The sequence below is a fragment of the Scylla paramamosain genome, chromosome 48 (genome assembly GCF_035594125.1).
Source record: "Scylla paramamosain isolate STU-SP2022 chromosome 48, ASM3559412v1, whole genome shotgun sequence".
NCBI classification, from domain to species: domain Eukaryota; kingdom Metazoa; phylum Arthropoda; class Malacostraca; order Decapoda; family Portunidae; genus Scylla; species Scylla paramamosain.
This window is the reverse complement of record NC_087198.1, coordinates 986,099-998,598: the sequence shown is the minus strand read 5'-3', so window position 1 is coordinate 998,598 and position 12,500 is coordinate 986,099. Positions and strand designations below refer to the sequence as shown.

General features: G+C 46.6%; 1 protein-coding gene and 1 long non-coding RNA gene across 3 annotated transcripts in view; one reads left to right on the top strand and one right to left on the bottom strand.

Moving 5' to 3' along the window:
* Positions 1 to 9,088: 9,088 nt before the first annotated feature.
* The window catches only part of LOC135095188 (tenascin-like), a 7,563-nt gene continuing 4,151 nt past the window's right edge, over positions 9,089 to 12,500 (bottom strand). The window contains exon 10 of the mRNA XM_063995975.1: positions 9,089 to 9,411. Coding sequence (XP_063852045.1) covers positions 9,395 to 9,411 — 17 coding nt within the window. The 3' untranslated portion in view covers positions 9,089 to 9,394. The remainder of the gene's footprint in view (positions 9,412 to 12,500) is intronic.
* The window catches only part of LOC135095192 (uncharacterized), a 12,438-nt gene continuing 11,798 nt past the window's right edge, over positions 11,861 to 12,500 (top strand). Inside the window, exon 1 of one of the 2 annotated variants that reach the window (XR_010264113.1) lies at positions 11,861 to 12,118. This is a non-coding gene — a long non-coding RNA (uncharacterized LOC135095192). Of the gene's footprint in view, positions 12,129 to 12,500 lie in introns of both variants that reach the window. The other variant, XR_010264114.1, reaches the window with a different exon arrangement.

Here is a 12,500-nt window from a genome sequence, read left to right as displayed (position 1 = left end):
ATCACCATCATCATAATCTCCATCTTTCTCATCACAATCACCACAACCTTCTTCTCCTCTTCACCACCACCACCACCACCACCACCACCACCATCATAATCTATTTCCGGTAATACTGCAGTACAAATGTCTTCCAAACATCCTATACGCATCATCATTTTTGTCTATTCCAGGTCACCCGAGCAACACTTGTCTCTTCTCTCCAAGTGAAATGAATCTGTGAGCACTGCCTTGTTTTACCATCCTTTCGTTGACATTCTGCTTTCCTAACTGTCTGTATCACTGGCTCCGCGCTTACTGTGCCCTGCGTATGTCAACTTACTTCTTCAGTGCACTATCACCATCAAGAAGCGGGCTCAGGATTTGCTTAAAGCTCCCCATTTTTAAAAGGGAGATAAAAGAGAACGGCGGCTGTCTTGCATTACAGAAAACGAAAAATTTTACTCAAACTTAAAAAAATAATTAAATTAATCTTCCAATACTATTTTAAACTGTTTAGGATAATGCAAGCGTCTCTTCTATTTTATCTATTATTTCGTGGTGTTTTGTACTATTAATTATCAGTTTTTTAGTGCAAGAAGTTCAAGAAAAGAGGAAAAAAACAAAAACACTATAGAGATAAGGACAATATGGTCGCTATTAACATGTATATTTACAGGACTTTCGATCCCCTGATTTCCAAGGCGTAGGCGGCGGCCATCTAGGAAACTGAAGGATTAGAGAAAACGTGATATTTTAACGCCAACTAAAGAAATACTGAATTGATCTAACTATGAATAACATATAATATTTTTACGATAGTGTTAACATTTACTGTTATATGAATCGACTTTAATTATTTATTAGCGATGATATTACGTAAATTACACAAGCCTAATCTATGACAACATATATATAACGAAAAAAAAAAAAAAGAAAAATGACGTCTCCCTGAACACACACACACACACACCTTTATGTACGTATACTGTAGGAAATATTGTATTTTTATTGGTTCCTCAGCAAATACAGTAGAAACGTTGTGTGTCTGCCAGTGGAGCCTTAAACACAGCCTTAAAAACACTCGTAACCTCAAGTAGAGCCCTTTAAAACAGAGCAGGTGTGGGTGTTGAAGAGATTACAAGTGTTGTGAATTATATACATTATTTTTAAGCAGCTTGGAAGGTTGCAGTGACGAAAGCTGTTGAAGACTGACAAAAAGACTGACCTGGATATTACTTGTTGTGTAATCTGTCGTAAGTGTAATTAAATAACTCGCCTCGCCAGCTTTGTGGTGTAATTGTCTTTGTAATTGTACGAATTATAGAGGAAATTACTATTACGATTATGAGAGATTATTATTATTATTATTATTATTATTATTATTATTATTATTATTATTATTATTATTATTATTATTATTCCACCTGCCCACAAAGTGACACCCACCCACCCAGCCACCCCCAATAGTCCACCAATCCAGCCACACCACCCAAACACATCCACCCACCCATCCACCTCCACCAGCCCACCCATCCACCACCCACTACACCAGATCCACCCACCCACCCACCACACACTCCCTACAGACACACCCACCCAATCTTCCATCAGTGAGTTGTTTGAAAATATTCTTATTATTACTGAGGCTTCAAATGTTATGATGTACCCGCTACTAATTCAACAATACGCCCACGCTCTCTCACGCACACGCACTCTCACGCCCACGCAGTCTCACACCCACGCACTCTCACGCCCACGCACGCACATGCACTCTCACGCCCACGTACACGCACTTTCACGCCCAAGCACGCACACGCACTCACGTAAGCACACGCACACACACACACACACACACACACACACACACAGCAATAAATACTATGCTGATTATATTTCCTCTGCAAGGCATCAACCAGAAGTGAGGGTCATGCACCACTCACCACCACACACTCCCCAATGCATCTGCCACAAGCAAGGCCACACCACTCACCACCACACACTCCCCAATGCATCTGCCACAAGCAAGGCCACACCACTCACCACCACACACTCCCCAATGCATCTGCCACAAGCAAGGCCACACCACACACCACCACACACTCCCCAATGCATCTGCCACAAGCAAGGCCACACCACACACCACCACACACTCCCCAATGCATCTGCCACAAGCAAGGCCACACCACTCACCACCACACACTCCCCAATGCATCTGCCACAAGCAAGGCCACACCACTCACCACCACACACTCCCCAATGCATCTGCCACAAGCAAGGCCACACCACTCACCACCACACACTCCCCAATGCATCTGCCACAAGCAAGGCCACACCACACACCACCACACACTCCCCAATGCATCTGCCACAAGCAAGGCCACACCACTCACCACCACACACTCCCCAATGCATCTGCCACAAGCAAGGCCACACCACACACCACCACACACTCTTTTTCCTTACCATTCACCACAAGTAGGGAAACATTCTCACACACACACACACACACACACACACACACACCTGGTGGACCCTCTGCCTCAAGGCCCCACAGCATCAGTTGAAGCAGTGGCACTCCTCAACTCCCTGGACGCACACCCCCATCCTCTGGTTCTAGCCATTCCAACTCACTTGCTGCATGTTGTTTTCCCTGAGGTTCCAAGATCACCTGTTAAGGAGAGCTAGTTGTGTCACTATATAATGAATGACAGCTGGCTACATGGTCTCCTTCGAGTAGTAGTAGTAGTAGTAGTAGTAGTAGTAGTAGTAGTAGTAGTAGTAGTAGTAGTAGTAGCAGTAGAACAGAAGTAATAGCAGCAATAGAATTAGTAGAAGTAGTAATAGTAGTAGTTGTAGTAGTAGTTGTATTAGTAGTAGTAGTAGTAGTAATAGTAGTAGTAGATAAATAAATAGATAGATAAATAAATGAATAAATAAATAAAAATGAAAAAAAAGGAAGGAAGGAGAGAAAGAAGCAAAAGATGGTGTTTTAATTAATGTATCTGTGTGTGTTCATTATAACAGATGGAATGAATAATGAATTAAAAAGTGTGGCAAACATTTCCACTTGCTTCTACCGGCAGTGACAGGTTAGGTGAGGCCAGGTACATCTGCTGACACGACTGATAACAAAACACATCACTGGAAACGCGCAAGACAGCAGGTCATGACATACTCTTGATAGCCACAGAGAACGATTCATAAATGATTTCTAAGGACCTTAACAATGATCTTATTTTCATCCATCTATCCACAAGCTCACACCCACCCACCCACCCACCCACCCCCAATAGTCCACCAGTCCACCCACACACACCCAAACACATCCACCTCCACCAGCCCACCCATCCACCACCCACTACACCAGATCCACCCACCCACCCACCACACGCTCCTTACTGACCCATCCACCCACTCACCCCTCCTTACACCCATCCACCCACTAACCCACACACTTACACTAAATATGTGGACCTTTACACACACACACACACACACACACACACACACACACACACACACACACACACACACACACACACACACACACACACACAGCTTGCGCCATGCTGGGCTGACAGGCGGAAGTGCAACAGATGCCTCAAAGTTATCAGAGGACAAGTCACTTCCTTTGACATTGCTGCCCCCTCCTCTCTCTCTCTCTCTCTCTCTCTCTCTCTCTCTCTCTCTCTCTCTCTCTCTCTCTCTCTCTCTCTCTCTCTCTCTCTCTCGTGTGTGTGTGTGTGTGTGTGTGTGTGTGTGTGTGTGTGTGTGTGTGTGTGTGTGTGTGTGTGTGTGTGTGTGTGTGTGTGTTTGTTTGTTTGTTTGTCTACTTGTCTGTCTGTCTGTCTGTCTGTTTATTTAATCTCTCTCTCTCTCTCTCTCTCTCTCTCTCTCTCTCTCTCTCTCTCTCTCTCTCTCTCGTTTGTGTTTGTGCGTGTTTGTGTGTTTAGTGGTGGTACTACTACTACTACTACTACTACCACTACTACTAGTGCTACTACTACTGCTACTACTACTGCTACTACTACTACTACTACTACTACTACTACTACTACTACTACTACTACTACTACTACTTCTACTACAACTATTACTACTACTACTACTTCTACTACAACTATTACTACTACTACTACTACTACTACTACTACTACTACTACTACTACTACTACTACTACTACTGCTTCTACTACTACCACTTCTAACACCACTACTACTACTACTACTACTACTACTACTACTACTACTACTACTACTACTACTACTACTACTACTGCTTCTACTACTACCACTTCTAACACCACTACTACTACTACTACTACTACTACTACTACTACTACTACTACTACTACTACTACTGCTTCTACTACTACCACTTCTAACACCACTACTACTACTACTACTACTACTACTACTACTACTACTACTAACACCACTACTACTACTACGGCTGCGTTTCCACCAAGCGCATCGAATCGATTCAATTCAATGAGAATCATCCCAATTCATGATTCGTCATGATTCGATACGTTAAATTGAATGGAATCGTTTCCACCAAGCGAATGGAGTCAATTCAAATCATGGAGATTCATGGCGATTCAGAATGACTGATGCGCGCGGTCCCATTTTTTCATGAGTGAAGGCGAGTCAGCCGAGCAGGAAGCATCATGCATGTGGAACTCCTCATCAGTTTAGTGCAAGAACGACGTGCTGTTTATGATCCTAGTGATCCTATGCACCGTAATCGTGATGTAATTGCTGCATTATGGACTGATATTGCTACAGAAATGAAATGCAAAGGTAAGTTTAACAGTTTTTATTGAACTATTATAGCTGCTATTACAGTAGAAATTACATGTACTGCACTGAACTATAGAAGGGATTGCTGTACTAGCTACGGTTACTGGACTGGCCAACACCAACATCCATCTCATACTACACCATCACCGTATGCTACTGATACTACTTCTTCTCAGTTCACTTATCTGTCAAAGGTATCTTTTCACTTGGAGGACATAACAGTTTTTTTTTTAAGTTGGAGGACATAACAGTTATGTGACACATTTAAAAAGTAGACAGTACACCCTACAGTTGCCAAATAAAAATATAAAACCATATCCATAATGGTTTCTGTTGTCATTTTTTTAATATGCAGAATAATATTGCCTAGTACAGCAATTCCCTCTATAGATGAGCGCAATACATGTAATTTGTACTGTAACAGAAGCCTAAGAGGTAAATATAAACTGTTAAACCTACCCTTGCATCCATTTCTGTAGCAATATTATATCCATAACCAGACATAAAGCATGTCTATATTTTTTAAATAATTTACAGCTACCTTAAACACTCGATCAATCTATTAGTGGAATTGTTTTAAATAATACAGTTAGGTTAGGAAAATGGCCAGTCTTTCTTCAGGTGGAATTGCAAGACGGTAATTGGTATATTCTGCTTCTTGATGGAGGGTCCCATCAACTCAACCAACATCTTCAATTGTTCTGTGGTCATCCTAAAGAAGTCATAAAACTTCTCCGGATTATTGACCAAATCTGGGAACAAATGTCCAAAGCTCCCAAATTCAACTCTTCTAGAATTGATTGGATGCAGCCATATTCGTTGCCTCCGCCTCCGTCTACGCTTTCTCAGCCACAGCAACAATGCTATTTCTGCAACAGCAAAGACGTCCATACTCCTCGAAGGCTGCCTTGCTACTGAATGATGTGTTAATCAGATTCAGTCGGTTGGAACTATACCGATTCAAAATGACTCGAGTCAAATGATTCTCCATCAATTGAATCGATTCCATTCGCTTGGTGTAAACGCAGCCTTCTACTACTACTACTACTACTACTACTACTACTACTACTACTACTACTACTACTACTACTACTACTACTACTACTACTACTACTACTTCTACTACTACTACTACTACACTCAGTATATCACAGTAAAGCGGAAACAATTATTTCTCAGATTAGAGAGAGAGAGGGAGAGAGAGAGAGAGAGAGAGAGAGAGAGAGAGAGAAAGAGAGAGAGAGAGAGAGACAGAGAGAGAGAGAGAGAGAGAGAGAGGGAGAGAGAGAGATGGGAAAAGTGAAACTCTCTCTCCAGTGGAGGTGGAGTGAAACTATTTCCATGGCAGCGCTGGGTGGAGGGAGTGGTGGGTGGGGAGGAGCCTTCTGCTGTGCTGTCCTGTCTCTCTTCCCTGTAGCTAGTTAGAAGTAGTTACCAAACAGCCTTGCAAGGACTAAAAGGTCTGTTGCTGTTTGGCTTTCCTTTGTATTCCTTTGTATTCTCCTCCTCTTCCTCTTCCTCCTCTTACTCCTCCTTTTCCTCCTCCTCCTCCTCCTCCTGTTACTCCTCCTCCTCCTCATTTTCCTCCTCACCAATAATTAATAAAATAAAGATGAGTACAAGTAATACCATAATTGAACACAATATTTCATGACATGGGAAGCCAAACAATAAATAAATAAGTAAACAAAACTGACAAATGAAACAACAACAACAACAACAACAACAACAACAACAACAACAACAACAAAGCTAACAAAAGATAAATAACAGGATTAAATCACCACGGATATATTTATATTTATTTATTTATTTATTTATTTGTTTGTTTATTTATTACAGAGAAGGTTACAAAAAATAATAATTACAAGAAGAAGGAAGAAAGAGAGAAATATGAATAAAAGAAAAAAAAGAAAGAGATGGAAGAACAACAAGAACAAAGAGAGGAGGAGGAGGAGGAAGAGGAGGAGGAGGAGGAGGAGGAGGAGGAGGAGGAAGAAAGAGAGAAATATGAATAAAAGGAAAAAAGAAAGAGGAGGAAGAACAACAAGAACAAAGAGAGGAGGAGGAGGAGGAGGAGGAGGAGGAGGAGGAGGAGGAGGAGGAAGAGATGATGAAGAAAGAGAGAAACATATTAACAACAAAATACTAAAAAAAAGAAAAAAAAAAGCAGGATAAATAACAATAACAATAACAATGACAAGAAGAAGAAGAAGAAGAAGAATAAGTAAAGCAGACTGTTTGATAAGGAGAGAGTAAGGAAAGAAGCGATTGGTGATGAGTGGCAGGAATGTAAACCTTTGAACCTTGTGTCAAGTCTCGTTAACCTAACAAGACAAGTCAGGTGAGGTGCAACAAGCCAGTAGGCCTACACGTGGCAGTCCCTGTGTGAAATATACCTGCCTATTTCCAGCTGTCCTCCCCATCCATCACCCCGTCTAATCTTCTCTCAAAGCTCCCTAAGACTCGCCACTAACAGCCTGCTGATTGCTGAGTCCGTTCCACTCATCTGCCACTCTGTTTGAGAACCAATTTCTTCAAGCATGAACCCGTTATTTCTTGTTCTGTCCTGGTTACTCATCCTGAGAATTTTGCTTACGTCTCCCTTGTTGTTACCCTTATACCACTTAAAGACTTCCATCAGGTCCCCTCTTAACCTACGTCTCTCTAAACAATGTAAATTTAACGGCTTCAGTCTCGCCTCGTAATTGAGTGATCCGCGCCAAGGGTAAAGTCACTGTACGGTGATATTCCAAGCTGGGCAGTGATCTGAACCTCCAGTGCTCCCTCCAGGTTCAGATTTCTCCCTTTAGGTTCTCTTTTCCCGCTATAAACAAAACAAGATATCCGAAGTTGACTGCCTCACTGTATGAAAAAGTCGTATACGACAACGCATTCTGTTTTCATGCAGACGTGAGAAGTGACCTTGTATGATACGAAACGCCTTTGTTGACTGCAAGTTTATTGAGATCTCCATGACAGAGAGTCCGCTGGGATTAAATGATGAAATAATTTGATTCTCTTGAGTGATGTGAACCTGAGTTTAAATTTATACCCCGACATTGTCACGACACTTCCCTTTGTAAGTTGACGTAACTCTTCATTTTGAAATCAGTGTAGGTCCTGCAGCGTTCCTGGATCCGTGCAGCAGCAGGTCCAGGCCACTCCCTTCAAGTGCCTCACCAGAGCGGTATGAGCCTGGCTGGAAGTCACTCCCCCTCACCTGCCTCTCTTCATCCCCTCCACCTTCAGAACATTCCCTCATTTTTTTCTTACAAAGAAAGTCACAAAACAATAACTGCTAAGTTGATTGCCTTCATTACATGAAAAGGTTTGATACCATTGTTTTATCCTCATTTGATAAGGCATTGTTTTATCCTCATGCGCATGTTAGGAAAAGTGACAGGTTATAAGCACCAGAACATAACTTCTCTGCTGATTATGAGCTGAAGAGAGAGACTCTCCATGAAGGGAAGTCCTCTGGGATTTAAAAGATTGACTGGGATGCAGTTTGACTATTTTATTGCAAAGACAAAAGCATCTGACAGATCACATGTCATTGCTCCTCATACAAACACATCGCAAATTCCTGTTGTTCAGAATCCTTTGAGACACACACACACACACACACACACACACACACTAAGAACACAAATAAGATGTTCCTGGCGGTTAGTTGGCAGCAGTGCTACCTAACTGGGGAGCCACACACAGTGAGTCATATGACAGCCAGCTTCTTGCACCCTCTTGTCCTCCTCCGTATGGATCACAATGGGCGTGTTGAGCAGGCAAGCTGCACCACCAATCTCTGCATCCGCTGCCCACACAGCATGAGCGTTGATACGGTTGTTGCTCACGTGTCCTTCCTTCCCTGTCCTTCTGCCCTATATTATTTTCCAAGTGAGACTTGTGTTGCTGATTCAAGGTCAGCAACACACTGCAGCTGCTCCTGAAGGGAGGATGCATCCAAGTCACAATCAGATGCTTCACTGAGGCGTCTACACACCGAATAGCCTGGCTGGACTTCAACAGGTAGCAGCACGGCAGGGCGACCATGCATCAAATTAAATGCACAAAACCCTCTTCATTTCTTCTTGCTTGTGATGAAAGCAAACACCACACCAGGCAGATCCCCCGGCCATCGAGCCTTCACCCCCACTCACACCTCCGGCAGGGATGCCTGGACTGTCCGGCTGCTTCGCTCAGCTGAACCGTTGGCTTGGGATGCCATCCACTGGTGATCCGCTGCTGCTCCACACCCAGACCACGCAGCTGCCTCGACACATTGTTCACAACTGTCGACCCTGCTCAGTGATCTGGACAGCTGCTGGCACGCCATGGCGACATACGGTCTCACAGATGAAGACAGCTACACTTCTGGCAGTCTTGTCCTTCAGCGGTTGTGCTTCATTCAGTCCGTTTGGTGAAGTAGTCCTCCATGATCGCCACGCAGACACAGCCCTCCTGTGATGGCGTCAAGCGTGGACACGTCTTTGCCAACTTATTTCCATGGTTTTGTGGGGGGGAGGGGTGGGTGCAGAGTGCAGGGCCGGTGACGTCTTCTGGAACCAACACCAGCCTTGTTGTGGTAGCGATCACGTGCTGCTGGCTACTTCTTCACATCAGCTGTAACACCAGGCCACCAAAATCTGTGCTGTAATCTACTCACATAACTAAAATGCACTCAGTTATACTGACTAAAGATGCTGTGAATGATTGAATCACTGAATGTGCAGTGCCCGCGCGCACGCGCAGTGCTCGTGAGCCTCCGCCACGGGTGTGGAGAGGCGACTGTGACCGCGGTGGGCCGGTGGAAGCCCCTGTAATCAAAGGGTGCTTGACGGGCCGTCATTCTGTTCCCGCTACCCGTCATTACCTCACAAATACTCAGTCGACCTCACCGCAATAGAAAGTGAGGCTTCAGTTCATTAGGTAATCGTGCAGGAGGAGAAGGTTTTGAAGGCCCGCCGCACCGTCACGGCGCAGTCAGTTCGCACACGCCAGGCTCAGTGTGCCGCGGCAAGCTGCAGCGCCCGCCTGTTGGTGTGGACGGTGCGGCGGTGTGTGAACCTCTGGTGTTGTGTTACACGTGTCCCCACGTGTAACACAACACGGTGCGTGACACGGGAGTGGCGTGTGGTGGTGACCGGCGCGGCGGTGAGGGATGGACGTGGTGGTGCAGGGCGGTGAAGTGCTGCAGCAGTTCTGTACAGGCGGCGGTGAGGCAGCGGGCAGGGCGGCGTGGGGACGTGACGTGACGTGACGCAGGCGGCACGTGAAGGTGCTGCTGAGGAGTGTATGGTGGTGGTGGTGGTGGTGGTGGTGGAGGTGCTGGTGATGGGTGTGTCGCCTGTGGTGGTGGCGGTGGTGATGGTGGGTGTGTTGGCTGTGATGGTGGTGGTGGTGGTCGTGGCCGCGGCTCGTGCGTCACGCCAGGCAAGCCGTGAGCCCTGCCCGCCATCTTGCAGCTGGGCCTTGGCCTGGCCCGCGGCGGCGCTCGCTCTCCAAGACGAGGCAACACAGGACCACTCCTGCCCGGCAACCTGCCACGCCTTCTGCAGGGTGAGTGTACCGTGTGTGTGTGTGTGTGTGTGTGTGTGTGTGTGTGTGTGTGTGTGTGTGTATCTAAATGTGAGAGATATGGAAATAACCTTGTAGACTGCGAGTGTTTTGTTTGTGGACGAAGTGTGACGCTTTTTCAAGTGGTGACTTGCGCAGTGAAGGAACCAGCGGTGAACTTAATGAACTGAACGAGTCTGAACCTAACCTAACCCAAGGTGACCCACGGTGACCTAAGGTGACCCAAGGTGACGCAGCTCTCAAATGAAAACGGTGATGTTATTTGAGCAGCATCACCAGTGTGTGCACGACGGCACCTGCTTACCACGCCGTACTGAGCAAAGGGAGTGGTGAAGGAAAACACCGGTGTTCTTACCTGGCAGGCCTACCTGGCGGGCTTCTCACTCCCAGTGATCAGCAGCCAAGGGCGACGGTTTCAGGGACAAGGGAAGCAGCCTGCTGCCGATGCGCCAGCTGCTCAACGCGTGCATTGCACGTGCAAATGCAGGTAAAGGGTGGACGGGGCATCAGTTGCAGCCACGAGTACCACGGCAGTATTGATGATGACAATGATACGTGCACTGTGTGTTTGGCTGTGTGCTGCTGCTTCATTCCGGCACAAGTGTGGATCATTGTTCTAATTAACCTATCCAACTAATTCAGACAAGCACGACTGTAGCCAAACACTGAATTGAGGAGGCGGGCTGCCGCTGAAAGGGTGACGTAAGTGAGGGGTGCCGTCACTGAGGGAAGTGTGAGAAGCACCGACCACTGCCGCAGGTCAGGGGCGTGTGGCGTGCCTTGCAGCCTGCTTGAGGGCTGCAGTGTTCCGGTGTTCACTTGTAGCTAGGTGTACAGTCGTGTAATGCGCTGTAAGGGAAGCTACACAAGTAATAAATGTAGGAAGAAAATAATCTAACCCAACAGAGCGTAGTTAAGATTAATAAAGCAGAAAATGTGCAGAGAAAACTGGTGAGCCATTCCAAGTAAACAGAGAGAGACGGACGAAAAGAAGGAAAGAAGGATGCACTGGCGGCCGCAGGCAGCAGGGCTCAGCCTCTGGGAGGTTCATTATATCGAGTCAGGTTAGCATGACACACACACACACACACACACACACACACACACACACACTGCAATGGTCGCCTCGTGCGTAGCCCGCTCTCCTGGTGCTGAATGGGAGGGAGCAGAGCAGCTCACCGCAGCGCACATTAACCTCCACTTTTCTTGCCTCTCACTGCGAGTAGTCTTGTGGCCGAGTCACGCCACGGCTAGCCTGGCCAGTCGCAGACAACCGGTCTGGAAGCAATCGGCGGCCAATCCGGCGCCAGTCTGGGGCCGCTCGGCGACCAGTCCACGAGCGGCCTCGGGTGCACGCACCCTGGCGGCTCATGCTTGCTGGCGAGCGCTCTGGCACTCCTCCGCCACCGGGCTCATCCGCATCTGCTCTCAAAGATCTTTCCCGGGACTTGCAGAAGGGAGATGGCACGGCAGCAGCTGTCTGGGCGGGTAGGGACCTCCTCCTTCCCAGGCTTTACACCACCCTCACCTCCGCCTCCTTCAAGTCGTCAGGAGTTTCCAGATGATCGTCTTGTTGATCCCACTCCTGCCTGGACAGGTGGCCTTGGTGGATCAGAGGGGAGGGAACTTGTGGGTCTGGTGAGCGCTGGCAACTCCCTGGGTGAGGATGGACTGGTGGTGGTGGTGGTGGTGGTAGTAGCGGTTGGAAGGCGAGCGTGCGAGCAGGCGCGGTGTTGTGTGTTCCTCAGTGCAGGTATGTGCAGGTGTGTAGGACATGTGTGTGGTGTGGGGAAGGGAAGGGTTGTGTTAGGTTAGGTGGGGTGTGTGTGTGTGTGTGTGTGTGTGTGTGTGTGTGTGTGTGTGTGTGTGTGAGAGAGAGAGGGTGGTAGTAGAAGTATTATTTATAATGGTAGTTATGGTGGTGGTAATGCTCCTGTGTGTGTGTGTGTGTGTGTGTGTGTGTGTGTGTGTGTCATGTTGTCCACTCTAACTCAATATATAACTAGTACTTCTACCTCCTCCTCCTCCTCCTCTCCTCCTCCTGCTCCTCCTCCTCCTCCTCCTCCTCCTCCTCCTCCTCCTCCTGTCAGCGAACAATGAAAGAGATGGAGCTTCTATTACGTTATTTTTGCAAA